This window comes from Talpa occidentalis, unplaced genomic scaffold (genome assembly GCF_014898055.3).
Source record: "Talpa occidentalis isolate TD23 unplaced genomic scaffold, MPIMG_talOcc4v2.1 talOcc4.9, whole genome shotgun sequence".
Lineage (NCBI taxonomy): Eukaryota > Metazoa > Chordata > Mammalia > Eulipotyphla > Talpidae > Talpa > Talpa occidentalis.
The window spans coordinates 73327911-73351441 of NW_023605305.1; the positions used below are offsets into that span (position 1 = coordinate 73327911).

General features: G+C 37.5%; 1 protein-coding gene across 1 annotated transcript in view; it reads left to right on the forward strand.

Moving 5' to 3' along the window:
- The first annotated feature begins 1595 nt into the window (after positions 1–1595).
- BTNL8 (butyrophilin like 8) overlaps positions 1596–23531 on the forward strand; it is a 38616-nt gene continuing 16680 nt past the window's right edge. Inside the window, exons 1-3 of the mRNA XM_037499619.1 lie at positions 1596–1644; positions 5103–5450; positions 19924–20199. Of these exons, the coding sequence (XP_037355516.1) occupies positions 1596–1644; positions 5103–5450; positions 19924–20199 (673 nt within the window). The remainder of the gene's footprint in view (positions 1645–5102; positions 5451–19923; positions 20200–23531) is intronic.

A 23531-nucleotide genomic window follows, 5' to 3' on the forward strand; every position in this document is an offset into this window, starting at 1 on the left:
AGCATCATAGAGAATACATTCATTGCCCTAAAAATATCCTGTGACCCACATATTCATATCTCTCACCCACACTTTTCCTTGAAAGCTCTGGAAACCACAGAAATTTTCACTTCCCCATAATTTTCACTTTATCATGAATCCATGTAGTTGGAATCATGCAGCATGTAACATCAAAGTGCCTGCATGCACCAATTTTCATTTAATTTTCTTCTATATGTTTTTTTTTGAGGATTTAGAGTCCTTTGTCTTTTACTGTAGAAAAATTTTACTTTGTTGTAAATAAATATGCATGCAAGGATGTAACACAATTTAGTTTTTTGTTCATCTATTGAAGGTCACGCTAATTGCTTGCATGTTTTGGCAATAATGAATAAAGGTGCGATAAATATTCAAACAGGTTTTTGTGTGTAATTTTTTAAATTAACTCCATAAAGTGTTATTGTTTGATCATATACAAGGGATATATTTAGTTTTGAAAAAAACCTGCTGAACTATCATCTATAGTGGTTGTGCCTTGAGAATTCCTACTGTGCCACATCCTTGTTATCATTTGGTGTCAAAACTGTTTTGGATGTTAGCCTAAATATAATATTTTCATTTGTGTTCTATATGAAATAGTCTCTAACTTCTATTTTGACTTCTTTTTGGACACATGAGTAACTTAAAACTGTGCTGTTAAAGATTTCTAAATATATAGGATTTCCTAAGTTTTTAAGTTGTCTTTTTCATACGTAAATTGCATTAGGGTTGGAGAATTTATTTTTTGCTATGGTATCTATAAAAATATGCTTTCTGTTTTGGTAAGTGGTTACTTTGTGAATTTCCATGCTTGAAAAAATTTCATAATCTCTGATTGTGGGGCCCTGACTCAATGTATAAATGAATGATTGAGTGCATGGGTTTTTGCCTTTTATCCATACATGATATATGCTCAAGTTTTACCAGTACTTTAGATCCTTGGAAATTACAGCCCTTTTTCATTCTAGCAAGTTCTTCTCAATCTAGCCTCACTATTAGACTCCAGGCATCCAACTCAAGAAAGGGAGGGGCAAGGTACAATTACTCCAGAATGTGCCAGGAAATGTTGGTTTCACCTGCTCTTGGCTACTCCTTGTGAAATATCACCTGTTTGCCTCATAACCTATTTTGCTGCAACAATCTCTCTTTTAGGATGAGATCCCCAGGCCCTCTCCCCTATACAGTTGAACCTACTCAGACTGGACTTGAAAATATCCCTACATCTCACTTTCCCAAGCCATATTCCCAGGAGACAGTTCTCACCCAGGATAAAACCTCCTTCTAGTCTGAACCTCCCCCTTTTATCTTTGCTTCCTAGTTTGAGATAAATGTTTATGGCCCGCTAATGAATGAATTGTTCCAAAGTCCAGAGTCCCTCTTCTCCTAACACACAGCCATTTTCTGTGTTAAGGAGACTTGAAAAAGAACAATAATTTGCTGTCAGTTCACACTGAATCTCTCCATGACTCCTGCTACTCAGACAGCTGGACTGATTCCTCTTCTCTCTAACTCATCCATTCACCTATCCATCCTGTCATCTGTTTCCACAGAATGAGATGAAATTACAGGACAAACCTATGGCCTTTGTGCTCACTTTGGTTCTTAGTCTCATCAAACTGGGGTCAGGTAAGTAATCTAGACTCAATTCTTTTTGTCCCCTTCTTATTGATTAATTATTTAAGTTCTTTAGCTAATTGATTACAACACAGGGTGGTGGTATATTTGTTGTCTGAATTTCCCTGGGTTTTATAGCTGCTTCTTGGCTTTTACTTGAGATACATTGGTAAAATAAAGTTTTTGAGCACTGTAGTGACTATGATGATAGCCAAGAAAAATGTGAGCTTGGTGCTGAAGAGAGGACCCAGGAGACAGAGTTGTTAAGGTAAATAAATTAAATATTTGTTGCACATGAATGTGGTTTAGGAAGGGATGCCCTTCAGTAGATCACCCAGTTTTGAGTTGGGTGGTTGTTTAAAGGAGGCATTTCTTAGAACATTTTGGAAAAAGACAATGTTCCCAGTTGTGGACATGATGAGTTAGAAATGCTTGTTATGTAGCCTAGCATGAGGGGAAGGCATCCGGATCTCTGAGTGAGGGATAAGTTGGAACTTGGCATATTCTTGGCATGTACATGATTTTCTTTCCCCTTACCATCACCATGAATACCTCTTGTACAGAATGTTTACTAATTTATTAAAATCCCAGAGGAACTGGAAAGTAGATGTCTGTAAAATCATTGCCTATGTGTAAAAGTTTCAGCCAGCTGTGCTCACAATTTACCTGCTCAGGTTCTATACTAGCATCTATACTTCTGTGTTCTGATGAACAAATCTAAAAAAATGAAACAAAGGCATTTGAAAATGTATTCCATAACAAAATCCATCTTAATGTAAGGAAAATGAGTTAAAATCAGGTTATTTTTCACCTTCCACACAACAGACAACTCGCACTTTGCAATGCTATGTTTTACATTTGGACATCTAGTAAGCAACAGGTGGGCCCTGTGTTTGCAACAAAGTATCGGTTGTGTGACTATGGGCTCTTGATGGTGTAAAGGGAGCTAGGCAGTGGAGTTGCTATTCTGTCTATCTCAGAGTTGGAGTCTCTTATTGTCTTTCTCTGCCTGCCTGTGTATATGGTCCCCTATGTCAGCATTAAAGGATTTCAAAATCCACTGAAGTCTCCAAATTCTCTTTTCACCTACGAGAACTGACAATGAACCTACCTGGCCTGGAATGATTGCATGGCAGTTACTCGTATGGAATCCTCCAATTTAAGTTCACTCTCATCCACTTTCTTATGAGCTTCTTTGTCTCTTCTGTTTTCTGGAGAGGCAGTAGGGTACCTTGGAAATGATCTCAGAGGTATAAACAGTTTATTTTAAAAACTCTACTTTTCTCTGCTTTTGAAATTTACGGTTCCTAACTCTTCTAGGTCTCAATTTGCTCATCGAGACTTGGAGTTGATATCATGGGCTGTAATGAGGATTGTAGGAAAATTGTATGTAAAGTGTATAGCACAGAGCTCCATTGGCACATGGTATGCATTCAAAACAGCCAAGTTCCCCTTACTGGTCCCAGGGCAAGAAAAATAAGAAGAAGGAACTATTACAGGAAAATCACAACAATAAGGACTCGTTAGAGGAAAATAGACACTCAGAACATATTCTCTCAATTTAAGAATCCCTCTCAGCCCTGAAGACAGCGTTGAAAGCAGCCCAGATGATATAAGCTGGTCTCAAAGTAGACCAAGGACAAGGGCCTGTGGGAAGGTAGTTTATTAGGAAGTGATTTTAGAAAACAAAAGTGAGGGAGTGGATTTAAGTTAGAAGGAGGTGCACCAATGAGCCAGTTACTGCTGTCTGCAAATGGAACATAGTCCTACTGACACTGATACAGGGCAGCAAGGGCACTAAAACTGGCCAAGTACACTTCCCAAATAGTTTACCAGTCACTGCCTGAGTTCTTCACCTATGCACACAATTGCAAGACTACTCAGGTTCAGAGAACAATAGCGGGATTTATTTAACAAACAAGGGAAAACAAAGAGTCAATGAGGTCACAAATGGCTGCTTACCTCACTTGAGTAGTGTCCAGTGTTTTTAAAGTCCTAAACAGAAGGCTCCCAAGATGGTGTCTTCCTGCCACTGAGTCCTGGAGAACACGGCAGCCACAGAATAGTCTGGGATCCATCTCTCGATGAAAGCAGAAGATGTAGCAGGATATAGACACAGGAAATGCTGAGATGTGCCAGCAGAACACCAGACAACTGACACTAGAAACAGAAGCTGTAGCAGATGAATGACAGCTCACATTCACACAGCTCATCAAGTCATCTGGCTCCAGGTCTTTGCCTGCCAGGATGTAACATCCTGCAAAGCTGGAAACAGTTTCTATAGCTCAGCTTCCTGCAAAGCCTTTGAGCTTTTCTTCTCTGAGCTTGGCTCCTGGAAGCCTGTCCACATCCTTCAGAGGTCCTCAATGACCTTCTGGAAGATTGGTATTGTGGGGGCAGAAATGCCTGACCCTAGAATTGCTCAAGATCCAAAATCACTGAAATTTCGAATGATGAACTCCAAGGTCTGCTTCTGCAGTCCCTTATATTTCTTATCAGAATTTCCACCCCTACAAATAGTTGTTCGTATTTTCCCTGGGGCTATTCATTCTCACCAGCAACCCCCTCCAGAGGGTGCCACCTATAAGTCTTTGACTTCAGCCCCTGGTTACAGCACCTCAGAAATCATGTAGACAGTAGTTAAAAAGCAGTCCACTTCCTCCTGCCTCCATTGGTGTGATGTGTCTTCAAGACTATACAAATCTCAACACTTTGGGCTGCCGTGAAACAGGCTGAGCGGGTTCCTAAGGTACCAGAAGTACTCAACGGAAGGCAGAGACCAGGTTCCTGTGTGAAGTTGTCAGCACATGCTCATCCCATGTGGGAGGGCTCAGAGATAGGGTGGAGCAGGAATCAATGCATAATAAAAAAATATTTCAGAAAAATTTATAAAACACTTAAAGAAAGAAGTAATTTGCACTCAAATAAAAATATTCACTTGCTTGAAAATTCACACAGAGAACACTTTGTGATGCTCATATATTCTCCCTCCCTATATGTGTATATTCACATATCATAAGTTAATATGCTTGAATTTATCTAATGTGATCTATCCCACTAAAATTACTGAAATTATCATTAAGCAAATGAGCAAGTGGGGAAAGGAAATGGTGCCCAACCACTCATGGTGGAACCATTATTGTGGAGTTCACATTCTTTGCTGGTTCCCACGCTGGAAACGAGGGATGCCATACTGACTAAGTCAGACAGACCCTGCCCCCGAGGACCTGATGTCATGTAGGGGAGAATCACAGAAAACAAGTTATCACACTTGAAACAAAATGATAAAAAACTTCAAAATGAAGATAAGAACAATTTATTCTAAGGAAAAAATGATACACAGATGCAAGATACTAGGAGCTTTTGATGAAGTCCCACCACCACCAAACACATGTTACTAGTCCATCCATCCCTGAGCAGGACACACCAATGAGCACTTGCTGATTTATCTAATGTGTTTCCTCCCACAGGTCAGTGGCAGGTAATTGGACCTGACAAGACTGTCCAGGTCTCAGTGGGGGAGGATGCAGTGTTCTCCTGCTTTCTATCTCCTGAGACAAGCGCAGAGGCCATGGAAGTGCGCTTCTTCAAGGATCATGTCTCTGCTGTGGTCCACCTCTACAGGGATGGGAATGATGAGCCCTATATGCAGTTGCCAGAATATCAAGGAAGAACTGAGTTGGTGAAGAACTTCTTAGAGGATGGGCATGTCTCCCTGAGGCTGAAGAAGGTAACTCTCTCAGATGTTGGTCTCTATGGATGCTGGTTCAGTTCCCACACTCATGACCAGGAGGCCATCTGGGAGATGCAAGTGTCAGGTCAGTTACTTATTTTATACTTAGTTAATCTTGTAAAACCATTGGGAATGTTTTTAACAGTTTGTTTAAAATGTAGCTTTTTGAAAAAAATCTGAGGTTACTTAATTGCTAAACAAGATCCTACACTATTATTTTGCTCTTGTGTATATAACAACCACAACACCAAGATACAGATCTATCCAATAATCTCAAAGGTCTCCCTCTACTTCCTTTCTATACTTACTTTGACCTTCTTTACCCACCAACCTCCCCAACCCCTTCAACCCTTAATCTTTTCTCCATTTCTAAATTTTTTTCTCTTCTCATATGTTCACATTAGTAGTATTACACAGTATGTGATATTTTAGCATTCACTTTTCCACTCAACATCATGCCCTTGAGTTGCCTGTATCTATAATTTATTCCTTTTTATTGCAGAGTATTATTCATGGTGTAGATGTGTCAGAGGCCATTGAAGTATGTTTTAAATTTCCAGTTTTTTCTCTTTTATTGAATAAGGCATTTATAAACACATTTGTGGATATAAATTTCCATTTCTCTAGGATAAACACTCAGGAGTGCAATTGCTGGGTTGTGTAATAAAAATACATTGAGGGTTTTAAAAAATCTTTATTTGCTCAACCATTGATCTATGGAGTTTTGCCTTTTCCAGAATTGTCATATACTGGGAATCAGTTTTTCAGATTGGTTTCTGATTGGTCTTTCAGATTGGTTTTATTCACTCACCAATGTGTATTTAGGTTCCTGTATGTATTTTAATAATTGATTGCATCATTTTTTAAAATCACTTTCTTTTCATCTAATATTTTTTGGCATATATAAATGCCACTGATTTTTGTGTATTGATTTTCTATCCTGCCATTTTATTGTATTTGTTTATTTTTTTTAAGTTTTTTTTTTTTTGTAGAGCCTTTTGGTTTCTCTAAGAATATTAACATGTCACCTGCAAATAGTGACAGTATAGCTTCTTTTCTAATTTGTATTCCCTTTTTGTATTTCTTTTGCTAATTGCTTCAGCTAGAATTCCTAAACTATATTGAACAAGAGTCATGTTAGTGGACATCCCTGTCTCACTCTTGATCTTAGTGGTCTTAGCTTTTATCTTTTCACCATGGAGTGTGATGTTTGCCATGTGTTTGTCATACATAGCTTTTATAATGTTTACATAAGTTCCATTTATTCCCTTCTTTGAGGACTTTTATCATAAATGGATAGTGCATCTTGTCAAATGCTTTTTAGCATCTATTGAGATGATCATGTGATTTTGTCTTCCTTTTTACTGAGCTGGTGGGTGACATTTGTTTTATGTTTGTATAAACAGGGTTGCATTGCTGAGATGAGGCCTACTTGCTCATGGTGGATCTCTCTCTTGATATATTGCTATATTCGTTTTGATAGGATTTTGCTGAGGATTTTTGCATCTATGTTCATCAGAGATATTGGTCTATAATTTTATTTTTTGTACTATTTTTGCTTAGTTTTTGGATCAGGGTAATGTGCCCCTCATAGACTATGTTGGGGAGTTTTCCTCCCTCTGATTTTTTTTCTTTTTTTGAAGAGTTTGAGTAGGCTAGGTATTAGCTCTTCTTTGAACTTTTGGTAGAATTCACTGGAGAAGCCATCTGGTCATGGGCTTTTATTCTCAGGGAGACTTTCATTTTCAGGGAGACTTTTATTACTGTTTTAATTTCAACACTTGGAAATGGACTGTTTTTCAGCTGTCTATTTCATCATGTTTCAATCTTGAGAGGTTGTGTGAGTTAAAGCATTTGTTCATTTCTTCTTCATTTTCAACTTGTTCACATAGAGATTTTTGTAGTAGGATCTTATGTTCCTGTGAATTTATGCCACATCTGTTGTATTTTCACCTTTTTAATTTTTGATTCTATTAATCTGAGTTTTCTCTCTTCTTTAATTCATAGGCCTAGCTAATGACTTGTCAATTTTTGTTTAGTTTTTCAGAGAAATAACTCTAGGTTTTATCTTGCACTGTCTTTTTGTTTTCTATTTCCTTTATTTCTGCTCAAACTTTCATTTCTTTCCTTTTAGTGGATTTTAGATGCTCTTTTCTTTTTTAGCATCCTCAGTTGCAGTTATATTATTAAATTGAGATCTTTGTTTTTTTCATGTGCATTGCTATGAATGTCCTACATAGCACTGCTTATGAATCATTCCATAGGAGTGATAGCTTGTCTCTTCATTTTTCTTTAGTCTCTACATACTTTTTATCTTATTTTTCATTTATCCATTGACCCATTTTTTGTTTTGTCTCCACATGTCTTGGTTTGTTACAGGATTCCTTTTGTGGTGAATTCATAGCTTTTGTTTTACATATATTAATAGTTGCTTTATATAACTAGATACTGCTATGTAATGAGCATAAATATTAATGCAAGTTACATATAAAATCAGTATATCTTCTTGTGAATTTTTCCCTTGTTCATTATATAGTGTCCATCTTTATCCCTGATTACCCTTTTAAGTTCAAAATCTAGCTTATCTGATATGAGAATAACAGTTCCTGCTTACTATTTCATTTACTAGCATGTATGATCTTATTCCAACCTATTATTTTTAGTTTATTTTTGTCTTTTGGTTTTAAATGGGTCTTTTGTAAACAAAGTATCAGTGACTGAAATTTTATTAAGATTATTCCTAAGTGTTTCATAGTTTATATGATGGTGGGATTGTTTTCTTTCTTACTCTCTCTTTTAGTTATTACTCGCACATAGGAATTCAACAGACTTTTTTTTCTAACTTCATTTACTAGAATTTCTACCTTTTTTCTTTGGGAATTTAAGAAGAAGTTTGTCTACTTTATTTTTTTCAAGGAGTCAGATTTTCATGTCATTGCTTTCTTGGACTGGTTTTGATTTCTATTTTAAATATTTCTTTTCTAATTTTTATTAAGTAAATAAAATTTTTTCCTTCTATTGGTGTTTCATTTTCCTCTTATTTTATTTTCTTAATATGTATGTATGGTTAGATTATTTGTGATATTTCTTGTTTCTTAATGAAGTTCTGTATTGCTATATATTTTCCTTTTAGTTCAGCTATTGCTATATTTATTATGTTCTGGTAAATCATGTTTTCATCTACTTTTGTGTTCAGGTACTTAATAATTTCTCATTTGTTTTCCTCATTTACCCTATGGTCATTCAATATTATGTTTAGTCTTCACAGTTTTGACGTTTTTCCCACTTCCATTTTGTGGTTGATTTTTAGTTTGGTACCACTGTTATTAGAGAATTTATTTTTTTAAAGATTTATTTATTTATGCATACAAGAACTGGAGCACAGGCCAGAGGTGCGGGGGGTGAGAGGAGTCACCAGAGACAGAGTGGGGAACAGAACAGGCAGTCTGACTGAAATACACTGCTGAGGGAAGAAGTGGGAGAGACAGGAGAGGTCTGCTGCACCATGTGGGTAGCTCCCTGACCAGCCAGGGATTAAACTTGTGCTGCAGAGGCTGGCGATAGCTTCACAGTGCTGTGCTTAACCTCTTTGCCACCAGGGAGGCCCTAGAGAATTTCTTGATATGATTTCAATCTTTGTGTATTTATTGACACTTGCTTTGTGACCCACATGTGGTCTCTTTGAGAATTAAGGTTCCATTTTCTGGTCCAACTAGTCACTTTATATTTTTTGATTGATTGATTTGACTGATTACTGCTATTATTGATATTTGAGAATTTGCTAAGGCCATTTTGTGTTTTGCTTTCTGGTTCTATCTGTCGATTTGTTTAATTTTTACTGAATTTTTCTCCTTTTTAACTTATATTTGAGGGCTCCTTTCAGCATTTCTTGTAGGGGAGATGTGGTGTTTTCAAAGTCCTTAAATTTTTGTTTCGGTAGGAAGGCTATCATTTATCCCTCGTATCTAAAGGAGTTGGAGTCTGGCAGGATATTTATTATTGGCAGGCCATTTTAATCTTTGAGAATTTTGAATATGTCATTCCATTCTCTCTTTTCATGTAGGGTTTCTTCTGAGAAGCAAGCTTAATGGTAGTAGATTTAAGTGTTACCTACTTTTTCTCATAGTCTCTATCAATATTCTTTCTTTTTCTTTTTTTTTTTTCATAGAGAGCTTTTATTTTTTTTAATTTTTTTAAATAATAAATTTTATTTTTATATTCCCCATACAATTTCAACCCCCCCAATCTGACCCCAATCCCTCCCCTCCTGCCCCCCCATCGCCCAAAAAGTGTCTCTGATTCATAGTTTTTTGTTGATTTCGATTTTCACTTTCTTATAGTTATTCATTTTCCTGGTCCCTTATTTAAGTTTTCTAGATTCCTGCTATGAGTGAGACCATCTGGTATTTTTCTTTTTCTTTCTGGCTTATTTCGCTGAGCATGATCCCTTCCAGCGCCATCCATGTTGCTGCAAATTGCATGTGTTTATCTTTTTTGAATGCTCAACAACAACAAAGAAAATAATCCAGTCAAAAAATGGGCAAAGAGCTAAAAAGAAACTTCTCTGGAGAAGAAATGCAAATGGCCAACAGGCATATGAAAAAATGTTCAACATCACTTGTAATCAGGGAAATGCAAATCAAAACTACAATGAGATACCATCTTACACCAGTGAGAATGGCACATATTAAAAAAACTAGCAACAACAAATGTTGGCGAGGGTGTGGAGAAAAAGGAACTCTTCTGCACTGTTGGTGGGAGTGCAAACTGGTCCAACCACTATGGAGAGCTGTGTGGAGATTTCTGGACCTACTAAACATAGAGCTTCCATATGATCCAGCAATTCCACTCCTAGGTATTTAGCCAAAGGACACAGAAACATCAATTCCAAAGAATACCTGCACCCCTATGTTTATAGCAGCACTGTTTACAATAGCTAAGCTTTAGAAACAGCCCAAATGCCCAAAAATAGATGACTGGATCAAGAAGATGTGGTACATATATACCATGGAATATTCTTTCTTTTTCTTGAGCTCCTTGCTGTTTCACTGCTTTGTTTTTTAGTGTAGGTCTCATTACATTTAGATAACCAGGTTTTCTTTTTGTTTTCATGAACTTGTATATTAGTTCCTTCCTTTGGGAGGTTTTCCTCTATTATTTCTTTGACTAAATTCTTTATTCTCCTTTCTCTTTCTTTTCTGGGATAAGTATTATATGTTCAATGTCCTACTAAAAGAGTTTTGCAATTCTTTGAATGCTTCTTCATTTTTTCTTTCTCTTTCTTCTTCCACTTGGGTACTTTGTTAATCATAATATTCCAGATTACTAATTCAATATCACATTTAGTCAATTCTGCTTCCACAATTTTTTCTAGAATTTATTTTTACATAATGAAATACCATTGTATAACAACACTATTTTTATATTGACAACAAAGGATTTCTCCCATCAGGTGTGGTCATTATTGCTCTCCCAAAACCAAACACCCATAGTCACTCATCATACTGCTTTGTGCTATTCCTTCCCTCTCATTCTCAGTTCTTTCTCTGCCCTGCATCCTCTGATGCTCCATATCTATGTGTTCAACTTTTAACTATTGGTTTTAATGTTTGTCTTTGATTTCTTAAAAAAAATATTTCTCTGTATTCTACATGTAAGGTATTTATTTACCTTTCTCCTGGCTAATTTTGCTTAGCATAATCCATTCCATCTCATTTTATGTTGCCACAAATGGAATGCTTATCAATTTTGATTGCTGTGTAGTATTCTAATTGTGAAGATAAGCCGCTTCTTGATCCACACATATTATTTGGGCACTTAATTTGTTTCCATATCTGGACTACTGCAAATAGTGTGACATGAACACAGAAAGGCATATTTCCTTTTGAATTGTGTTCTTTGGGTTGATATCATGGAGTGGAATTGCTGGATCATCTGGCAGATCCATTTTCAGTTTTTGAGAACCTCCACAGGGCTTTCCACAGGGCCTGGACCAGTATACATTCTCACTTAGAATGTGAGAGGGTTTCTTTTTTCCTGCACCCTTGCCAGCACTTATTGTTTCTGATTTTTTAAATATAGGTCATTCTCACTACTGTGAACCACATGATATCTCATGTGGTTTTATTTTCATTTTTCTGATAATAACTTATGTTAAACATTTTTTTTCATGTGTCTGATGGTGATCTCTATGTCTTTTTGGAGAAATGCTTATTTAGCTTTTCTGTCTATTTTTTGATTGGGTTGTCTGTTTTCGTTTTGCTGAGTTGAATGAGTTATTTGTCGGTCATTGAAGCAGCACCTCATCAGATGTATTTTGTGAAAATACTTTCTCCCATTCAGTGTTGCATTTCTTCTTTTTGGTTATAGTCTCTTCCACTGGGAAGCTTTTTAGTTTGATATAGTCCAGATTGTTTATATTCTCCTTTGTATTTCTTCTTGAAGGCTATGATCCACAAAGATATCTGAGAAGCTTATGTTCTGGAGGTTTTTGACTATATATCCTTCTATGTATTTTGTGGTTTCAGGTCTTACATTCAAGTTGTTGTCTATTTTGAATTAATTTTCATGTATGGTGTAAGGTAGTGGTTAAATTTCATTCTTTTACATGTGTCAGTCCAATTTTCCAAACACCATTTATTGAAGAGGCTTTCCTTCTTCCAATTTACTTTTTTTGCTCCATTGTCATAGATTAGCTGTCCATATATGTATGGTTTTATTTCTAGGTTTTCAGTTCTGTTCCATTGGTCTATATGTCTATTGTTATACCAGTACCAAGCTGTTTTTATTGTTATGGCTTTATAATATAGTCTGAAAATGTAATATACAATTTCCTCCCTTTAGAATTTCAGCTATTCGAGGCCACTTATGATTCCATATGAATTTCAGTTATATTTATTCCACTCCTTTGATTAATGTCATTGAAATTTTTATTGGGATTGCATTGAATCTGTAAATTGATTTGGGTAGGTTGGTCAGTTTGACAATGTTGATTCTTCCAATGCATGATCATGGAATAACTTCCATGTCTTCATGCCTACTTCTATTTCTATTAACAATGCTTTATAGTTTTCCTTGTGTAGGTCCTTCACCTTCTTTGTTAGATTTATTCCTGGTATTTATTTGTGTGTGTGTGTGTGTGTGTGTGTGTGTGTGTGTGTGTGTGTGAGCGAGAGAGAGAGAGAGAGAGCGAGAGAGAGAGAGAGAGAGAGAGAGAGAGAGATTGGCTTTCTTAATTTCTTCTTCTAGTTCATTATTTTTGTATAGGAAGGCACTGACTTTTGTGTTTTGATTTTGTATCTTCCCACTTTACTGAACTGCTTTATAGTTTCCATTAGTTTTTCCATGGAGTTATTAAGGTTTTCCATATAATCATATCATCTGCAAAATAATGATAGCTTTGCTTATTCTATCCCAAGTGGGATTATTTTATCTTTCTCTTGCCAATACTATGTTAAATAGTTGTAGTGAGAATGGACATTCTTGTCTTGTACTAAATCTTAGTGGAAATGCTTTGAGTTTTTCATTATTTAGAACTATGCTAGCTGTGGGTTTGTCACATGTAGCTTTTATTATGTTATGATATCTCCCATTATCCCCAGTTTTTCAAGTGCTTTCATCATAAATAGGTGCTGAATCTTATCAAATTATTTCTAGACATCTACTGATTGGGCCCTATGATTTTTATTTTCCTTTTTGATGTGGTGTATCTTATTGGTTGATTTTTGGATGATCAGTGATCTTTGTGTACTTGGCATAAATCCCATTTAGTCATGAGGTATAATCCTTTTAATGCTGGATTTAGTTTGCTAAAATTTTATTGAATACTTTAGCACCAGTGGTCATTAGGGAGATTTGGTCCATAGTTTTCTTTTTGCGTGTTGTCTTTGTTTGGTTTTGGTATTAGTGTATTTTGGACCTCATAAAATATGTTTGGAAGTATTCCTTCTCTTTCAATTTTTGAAATTGTTTGACCAGGGTAAGTATTAGTTCTTTCCTGAAAGTTTGATAGAACTTGCTTGTGATGAATAAATGCTCTGGGACTTTTGATTTTTGGGAGATATTTGTTTTGTGTTTTAGTTTCCTTGTTTATGATTGGTTTGCTCATGTTTTATTTTTCTGCTCTATTGAGTCTTGGGTAATTGTTTAATACTACAAATTTGTCCATTTCATCTAGGTTGTTGAACTTGTTTGCATATAAATGTTCACAGTAATATTATTCACTGAATTTCTTTTTTTAGGCTACATGCAAACGCTATGTGATTAATAATCTGTTTTCTTTGTTTCTTTTTTTCATTTTTTTATTTTAACATTTATCATTTTTACATTTTTAGACAATATTTGCTTCCCCCCACCCTCTTAGATTGAGTCCCCAGAATTTCTGCAGTAGATTTTGTAATTTCTACTTCATTTCTGATTCTATTTATGTGAGCTTTTTCCCTTTTTTTCTCAGTGGCCTATGTAGAGGTTTATCTATTTTGTTTAATATTTTCAAAGAACAAGCTTTTGGTTTCATTGATCTTGTGGGCTCTTTTTTTAATTTCTATTTCATTTATTTGTGTTCTATTTGTTATTAATTTTTTCTTCTACTGGCTTTTGGGATTTTTTTTCTTGTTCTAGTTCCTTGAGATGAGAGACAAAATTATTTCTTCATTTTCTTGTTTTGTTGTGGCCCTGGATTGCTATTATTCCCCTCTTAGTACTGCTTTGGCCCTGTGTTCTGGAAGGTGGTGTCTTTATTGTTATTTTTTGAGTTTAAAAAAAAATTCCTCTTTGATTTTCTCATTGACCCCATTGGTCTTTCACTTGTGTGTTGCTCAGTCTCATGATATTAGAGGATCTCCTCCTTTCTTCTTCAGTTGATTTATAATTTGGTAACCTTATTGTCCAAAAAGCTATTATATGTGGTATAATTTCAATATCAATGAATTTTGATGTTTGTATTGTGGCCCAATAAGTGACCAATCCTTCAGAATATCCCATGTGTACTTGAGAAAAGTGTGTATTCTGTTTTTTTATTTTTTGGGTGTGTGTGTGTGTGTGTGTGTGTGTGTGTGCAGGGTCCTATAGTTGTCCATTAGGTCCTTGTGCTCTAATTCTTTGTTTAAAGCTATTATGTCCCTATTCATTTTTTTTTTTGTCTTATTGATTTCTTCATTGGTGACAATGGGGTTTTGAATTCCCCTGCAACAAATGTATTCTTTTAGTGTTTTTTTTTTTTTCTGGGATGATAATAGTTGCCTAGTATATTTTGGTGCTCCTTAATTTAGTGAGTATATGTTGATGATTGTTATGTCCTCCTGATGTATTGTTCCTGTAATCATTACATAATGTCTATTCCTATCTCTTGTTCCCTGTTTTTTAACTCAACAACTATTTCGTTTGATGCAAATATGGCTGTACTTGCCTTTTTTTGGTTCTCATTCTCCTGTGAGATTATTTTTCCAAACTTTTTCCTTGAGCTTGTGTTTATCTTTGGGACTTAAGTGTGTCTCCTGGAGACAGTAGAAGGTTTGATTCTGTTTCTTAAGCCAACCAGATACTCTGTCTTTTAAATGATGGGTATAGTCTGTTAACATTTAAAGTGATTATTTACATACTGTAACTGTGCAAGACCTGAGGGAGCCAATGTCATGGTTGGTGGGATCTCACTCATGTGCTACAACTGCAATTGTAGGACATGACTCAGGCTCAGGGTTCAACAATAAAAGTGTTTATTTACAAAGGAGAGAGAGCGAGATTGGGGAAAAGGAAAGTGTCAGAGGCAGGTACAGAAGCAATAGCAATGGTTTAAAGGTCTTTATGAAGTTCTCTACAAAGATCTTTGTGAAGTTCTCTGCAGAAGTGTCATCATAGTAGTCAGCAATAGCAATCCAAAGATCAGGTTGTGCAACACTGAAAACCAGATTGGACAGCACCAGATTGAAGACACAACCTTCCAGAACATAGAGCCGAAGCAGTACTAAGAGGGGAATAATAGCAATCCGGGTCCACAACAAAATAAGAAAAAGAAGAAATAATTTTGTCTCTCATCTCAACAAGGGCAATAACAAGAGGGGTGGTGTTAGACATTACAGAGGAAAAGACCAGTGTTATAGTTATGTTAGGCATAAAGCCAATGTCAAACAGCTCTTTAAGGGACATCTAGCATAGGGCCAACAAACATTTAGCAGGCAATGCTAAATGGGCATTTAGAGATAGAGTCAGACATCTGTTTGAGAATGCATGGTGCCAACAGACAGGGTTCAGTGTTACAACTCAACAAAGGTTTTCTGGATGAATCTGATGACCTGACTGGTCCCTTTAGTTGATTGGCACCTATGGGAGCTCCAATCAGATTGGTCCACATACAATTCCAGCTATTTGCATAACTGAACCCTCAGAAACAGGTTGGACTTTATAATTCACCAATAGGATCTGGGGAGGTACCAATTCCAGCCATTTGATTAGTGCTGGTCAAGTTCCAAATCAAATATGTCCATTTTCAAGATCCTGGAGCCTGATATAAAAGAGAAAAAGACTGGACCTTCATTGATGTCAGGGCAGACTCCTGTACTAGAGGACTCCAAGGAACCATGGCTAGAACCAGTCTCAATTTGGCCAAAGGCAAACTACATGTCTCTCAGCAGGGCTGGGCATAACCTATGGAGCCCTGCTTCAAGGGCCCTCCTTCAATTCCCCACTTTCATTTATATCACCATTTATATAATAATTATTTGGTAAGCCTGTTGTTTTTCATCATGGAAACCTTACTCAGATATCTTTTCCCTCCCCACTTGTGAAATTACATTGCATTGAAAGCCACATCAATAATGTTACAACATTTTTCAATTCAAAGCTCATGATGATAAGCTAGTTTATTTTTCTATTCATTATATTTTTTTCCTTCCTGACATTCTAAGATTTTATCATTTTCTCTGTTGAATTTTCTTTAGCTATTTTAAAGCTAGGTTGGAAAGCAACAAATTCTCTAGCTTTCCTTCATGCAAAAATGTCTTCATTTGTCCTTTATTTTTGACAAGTCATTTTTCCAGTTAGTGGATTTCCTGTTGACAATTCTTTTACAACTTAGGGGTGCATCCTTTCAAATAATTATTTTCTTTCTGCTGTTCAGGTTTAGTAAGTTCCATTAACCTATTCTCAAGTTCACTGATTTTATCTTCTGTCCGCTCTACATTAGTGCTGAGCCCATCAAGTATTTTGTTCTTTTTATTTCTGTGTCTTTAAGAGTACTTATTCATTCTTCCATTTCATCTATTCTTCTCTTATTGCTTTTCTCAGAGTTCTTTAGCTCTTCCATTAATCCTTGGAACTCTTGCATTTCTTTCATTTCCCTCTTTAGGGACTCAATTTCATTCTTTCAGTCACTGATTATTTTTCCCTTATTGTTGATTATTTTTCCCATATCATTTTTGACTTTTTCAGTTTTTTAGTTATGGCAACTTTAAATTCTCTATCAGGAAGACTCATGAGTTCCTCTAAGTCATGATGTTGTAGTCTGGTGTTTGATTGTCTCTTTGTGGTGTGTCTTTTCCCTGGGGACTTGCTTGGTTGTTTGTAATTTTTCTTCTCCCTGCTGCTTATTTTCTAATTTGTCCTATGCATTGGGACACTGTGTCACTGGTACTGGCTGGCATCTCTTTGTTGTGCTCTTTCTGGAATGTCAGAAACTGGTGGTCCAATTGAGTCCAATACTGTTATGCCAGAAGTCCAGTAGGGTAGTGGTACTATGGATATGTTAATGGTCTCTGTCCCAGAAAATCTTCTCCTTCTGTATTTCTGGATCGCCTGCAGGCTCCAAAACACCAGCTCCTGCTCTGGGCTCCAACTCTTCCAGGCAGAGCCTTACTTGTGGGGGGCTTCAGCTCACCTCTCGCTGTGGGGACAGCCCTTTCCTAGTTCCACACAGTCTTGGTGGGTTCCTGACACATTCTGGACACTATTGACACATTTTAATTATAATTAATTATCAAATAATTCCAACACAGATTTACCTCAGTGTTGGCATAAGTTAATAGATCAATTTTTCATATGTCAAGTAATATTTTGCTGGTTCTTCATATGGTGGGTAACTTTTAATTGAATCTTAAACAATTTATCTATTATGTTAAGAGACTCTAGATGCCCTTTAAATTTTCTATTTTACTAAGCCATTATATTTTTTTCTCATACCTCTCTTATTTTTTTAATTTTTAAATTTTCTATAGTTTTAACATCACTTTTCATTTTTGCACAATGTATGCATTTTCATCTTGTGTATAGTCCCCATAAAATTCCCATCATATATATTTTTAAAGATTTATTTATTTATTTATTTATTTGAGCACTGGATACAGTCAGAAGTGCAGGAGGGTGAGAGAATTCACCAGAGCCAGAGCAGGGAACAGAACAGGCAGACTGACGAAATACACTGATGAGGGGAGCAGTGGGTGTGGCAGGAGAGGTCTGCTTTCCATGTGGGACCCTCACTGGCGGCCGGGGATCGAACCAGTGCTGCAGAGGCTGCGGGCAGCTTCACAGCCCAGCGCTCCACCGCTGCGCCACCAGGGGAGGCCCCCCATCATATTTTTTAAGCCTAGCACTAGGGACCCTGGTCTGTTTTGCTAGTTGTGCTCCAAGGACAATTTAATTTTTACAGTCTTTACTTTATATTTGATATGCTTGGTTTATTTGGTGATGCTAAGGATATCATTGATTTTTTATAGTGCTACCTGTTTGAATAGAAGGTTCTCCCCAAAGTCAGACTCCATAATATCTCTTGGTAAGAGAGGGGAGACTGACCAATAGATACAAAGAACTTTTTACCTAGCATTTTGTCAGTGGGTCTCCTGCTCAATCATTTTTTAGGTTGCTCTGGGCATCTCAGATACCACTGGAATTGTCAGTGATCTAGGAAGCTAAGTTTCACTGGAGAGCCTTTTGTTACTATGTTGGAGAGTAGATTATAAGATTTTCTTTTTTTTTTTTTAAATTTATTTATTTATTTATTTATTTATTTATTTATTTATTTATACAAGCACTGGGTACAGCCAGAAGCATGGGAGGGCAAGAGAATTCACCAGAGTCAGAGCGGAGAGCAGAGCAGGCAGACTGACAAAGTACACTGCTGAGGGGAGCAGCGGGCGGCAGGAGAGGTCTGTGTGCCATGTGGGACCCTCACCCAGTGGCCAGGGATCGAACCGGCGCTGCAGAGGCTGCAGGCAGCCTCACAACCCAGCGCTCAACCGCTGCGCCACCGGGGAGGCCCTATAAGATTTTCTGTTGCTGTGTTTTTCTTTCATTCCTGGATCCCTAGTTAATCCATTTTAAAGTTCTCCTAGATTTGCCTCTTTAATATTTCCAGGGTTTATAATTTAAATTAGGGAGATTATCAGGGAAACATATTTCTACAACATGTTATCTGAACCCCTTTCTGTAGTGCTGATACCATCATCCCGTCTTTTATTTATTCACTCAACAATCATTTATTAGACTTTGTGCACTAATCTAGATTTTCAGGAATATCAGAATATAACATATGGAGGGAATTTTTCTTTTGGAGTTGGGAGATTGGCCACAAAAATAAATCATCAAATTAATATCACCAATGTAGGATTCACTAATTTATTTCCCAAGTAATAAGTTAAAAGGTCAAGCTACGCATTCCTCAGTCTCCACTTAAGGCTTTAGAATCAAACACTGAAATACCTTCTGTTGCTGGTATTCCCTTTATCATACACTTTCTCATCTTCTTCCCTTCTTTCCCCTCACCTGAATAAATTCAGTGGTAGCATATTGGGCATTCTTTGGAAAATTCTCTTATCTGCATGTCTGGTTAAACTCACTGGCTGAAAGTCAGTAAAGAGACCTTCAGTGTTATACTGCCTCTGTGTAATAGTCTGCATTCCGTGAATTAAGTCATTCACTTAATGGTCTGCCTCTACACTTCCTAATGTCCTTTCTCATACCTTATATCCCTTCTTGATCATCACAGTCCAGAATACTAAATACTCAGCTAATATGTTGTCTTAGTCTGCTAAATCTGCTATTAAAAATACCATTGATTGGGTGGATTAGCAACAGAAATTATTTCTGACAATTCTAGAGGTTGGAAAGCACAATGTTAAGGTGTTAGCCAATGAAATTACTGATGAGACCCTGCATTCCTGCCTTCCAGACAGTTGTCTTGTCACTGTCATTCAGTCCATACTATCTGTCCTTAAACACATCATGATGTGCTTGTTTTCTACACTAGGTGATCTATAGAACCTTACATTTAGCATTCTTCTTCCTATCCTTAACTCTTCCACATATAAATCTCCTATTTATCTCACTATAGGGTGCAAATGACACCTTTAAGATGTGACTTCCCTGATAATTACACTCTCCATAGGTGTTAAAATCATGTTATCTAAAAGGGCTTATAGCACTTTTATAACTGTATATATATATGAAAGAAAGAATGAAGAGGGGAGGCTGGTAGGGGGTAGTATATCTATGAGTTTCATGAATTCAGCTCAGAATACCTGTAGCCATTAAATATGATCTTTGCTTACAACATTTCCCTGTTTTCTTCCCAGCACCTGGCTCAGCTCTTCTCATTTCTTTCATGGACTATGTTGGTGGAGACATCCAGCTGCTGTGCAAGTCCTCAGGCTGGTTCCCTGAACCCACAGTGAAGTGGAAAAGTCCAAAGGGACATGATTTACCCTCAGACTTGAAAGTGAACACAGATGTGCATGGCTTGTTTGATGTGGAGACCGCCTTTATAGTCAAGGAAAATTCTGGAATCATATCAATTTCCATACAGCAAAATGAAGAGAAACAAGGAGTGGAATCCAGGGTACAGATAGCAGGTAAGTGGGGAGGGTTAGGAGTGAGGGAGGAATGGATACTAAGTAACTCAGAGAGAGACTAGGAGGCTTAACCACAGGTTATTATGTAGTATTGTCCAGTTGCAGTGGTTAGTTTTGAAAGTCTAAGGTCATTGAAGTATAAAAATGAAATAATAGTTTTTTATTGCTTTTAATTTTGTGTATATATTCTACATCATTCTTCATTTTTGTAAAAAAAAAATAATGAAATCATAAACATTTTATTAGGTAGAAACAGAATTGTTTGCCATTCCAGAAGAGTAAGATTAAGTTTTTTCCTTCATCTCATGAGCATCTTCGTTGTGCAGCCCTCCAAAATCACATGTAGAAAATTTAAGAAAGCTAACTCTAGGAAAGAGAAAAAATGCCTACTCATTAAAAAAATTTTATTCAATAAATAGTAAAACATTATTCTATAAAACATAATAGATTAAAAATATTTGAGGAAATATTTTAAAATAACAGGATAATATAAGCCCAAATATGTTATCCCATGATGTGGACAGAGTTGGGAGAGGGAGGGTAGAGCCACAAACACTGCAGTGCCAGAATGCATAGCCATGGCTGCTTGTGTGGAGCAGGGAGTAGGCTAAGGAGGGCCAAGATGAGTCAGTGATGGGTTTCAAGCTAGAAATGTTGATTTTAGATCACACAATAGGACAAGTGTGGCAAGTACCCCAAGCCATACTCAGCCTGAGAGCAGTGGGTATCCAGATTTTATGAGGTTGATTACCAGATCAAGGTAAAAGGATGCAATGTCATGGTGGGTTTTATGCTGGGGTACACTGGGACTGGGACATTCACAAACCTACTTTTTTATAACTCACATGACTAATTAGTGTCTTAAGTCTCCACCCAGGGGTATATGTGTTAGCATGTTAATACATCCTTGGTCACGTTTAGGTCAGGTCTTCTGACATTTGCATCTGCATGGTCATCTTGTTTCAGTTGGTTCTGGAACTTTCCTGAAAACAGAAAACCTCTACAAGATGGAGGGTATGTTTCCACTAGTGAGTGACTTACTGGAGTTTTGTGGAATTCCTATCAACCTGGAGACTCAACAGTAAGACGGTTAGACAAACAAGGTCTAGGTACAAGAGGTCCTATAACAACATTTCTAGAACTACCGCACAGAGTTGAAGAACACCCACACGCTTTGCCCTCCTGAAACTAGAACCATGGTTTGACTTTGAATCCTGCAAATTCTCACAGTATTGTGTGGTGAACAAAGGTTGCTTTCTCACCCTTGGAAGAAATGGGAAGTTCAGCCTTCACTCACTACAAAACTTGCCCAACTTACCTTCAACTGCTTGCATACTACAGCCTAAAAGCACTACCTATTATAAGGAACATCAACTGCTGGATAAGCACAGGGATGATACACCTGAGTCTGCTAGCAGCTAACATAGCCTCCCTAAAAGTACCCACTGCTCCCTCACTTGGACTTCCAGGGCTTCCCTTGATTTTGAACTCACTGAAGACTAGTGAGCACTGTCTACTACAAAGAGTGGGTGGGAATGGGTGGGTGGGAATTAAGCCTACACATCTAGGGCTACTGCCTGCAAGCTAAATGTCCTGGAAGACATCCAGCCCTCCCCTACAGCCTCTTGGGCTTGGCTTCCTCTCTGCTGCTAGCTCACCACAGTTAGGCAAGCACTGATTCTTTACCTTCCTGAAAGAAAATTAACAGCCTGGCAGGCAAGAAGCTACCACACCTGCGCTTGCAAACTGCTAGTTTGGTGGTCCTGAAAGACACCCCTTCCTCCCTTCCCCAAAGTTCCCTGAGCTACTAGTATACAACATCTGGAGAGAGGCTGCTAATATAAGGAACACTGAGTACTGAGCAGGTGCTGAGTTGACACACCTAAGCTGTTGACAGCTAGTTTAGTAGTTGCAAAAGTAACCTGATCCTCCACCACCCAGACTTCCAAGCTTTCTCCTTCTTTTTTAAAGGTTTATTTTTATTTATTTATGCATACAAGAACTGGGATGTAGGCCGGAGATGCGGCAGGAGAGAGCATTCACCAGAGACAGAGTAGAGAGCAGAACAGGGAGAGCTACTGATATACACTACTGAAGGGAACAGTGGGGTGAGATAGAAGAGGTCTGCTGTGCTTTGTGGGTTAGCTCCCTGACTAGGGATCAAACTCAGGCCGCAGCAGTGATAGCACTGAGATTTAACCCCTAGGCCACCAGGGAGGCTCCCCAAGCTTTCTTGACTGCTAATCTACTGAGGCAGATGAGCATCACTTCTCCCCAAATAGAAAACTGACCTCTAGTTGAACAGGGGGTGGACTTATTTGGGGCTACTATTTTGGCTTCCTGGAAAGCACTGCTCCTCCTTGATCTTGACTCCAGGGTTTCCTTGAGTGCTTTCTCTGGGAATCCTAAGAGGCACTCGCCTCACCTGCCTGGACTTCAGGACCTCTAGCAGCTCCTAGTTTACCTTAATGAGATAAGCTCACATCTCAAAGAAATTACAGATTGCTGAGTGGGCATTAAGCTAATGGTGCCTGAGTCTACTGAAGATTAGTTTGGTAGTCCTGAGAAGCACAAGTCTTCTTCCTCTCTGGCTGCACAGACAACTGAATTGCCTAACTACTGTGCAATCTGAAAATTCCCAAGGTACTTGCTTGCAGTCCAAGCCCACAGACTCCCGACACTTTGCTTATGCAAGAGTCTCAGGGAAGAAGCACTTCCAGTAAAACCTGCTGAGATCAGAACTAGGCTATAAGGCAAAAGGTCAGAGCCTGGGGCTCTTGGGAGAGCTCAAGGGGGTTGCCTTGAATAGCTTTGATTAGATGGTGATTGCATATCTTTCTCTTGACTTAAGCAACAGCAGCATTGAGGGAGTTTATACACTTGGCAATATAGTGAAACTACTTCTAAACCCCACATATCTGTGGCTCCCAGGCTATAAGATGGATTCTTGGACCACATCCCATTCTGGCTCTTGAGCTCAAACCATCCTGATTGGTCATATGCTTTCAAACAGTACAACACAGCATGCACAGAAAGCATAGCATCCAAGAACATCTTAGGCTAGTAACCCATACCTACAATTCTTAAGACTATCACAGCAGAGCTAACAAAGAAATAAGACTGGTTTAAAATATGGAAATAATCACAGACCATCAAATAGAATAAGGAGGCTGAGGAATTCATCCCAACTGATGGATCAAAATCAATTTCCCAATAAAAACTTGGTAAAAATCCCTTGTACAACAGAATTAACCAAACTACTAGAAGAAGGCTTCAAAGCAACAGTCTTAATGATGCTCTTGAAATTAAAATAACAATGGATTTTTAAAAAT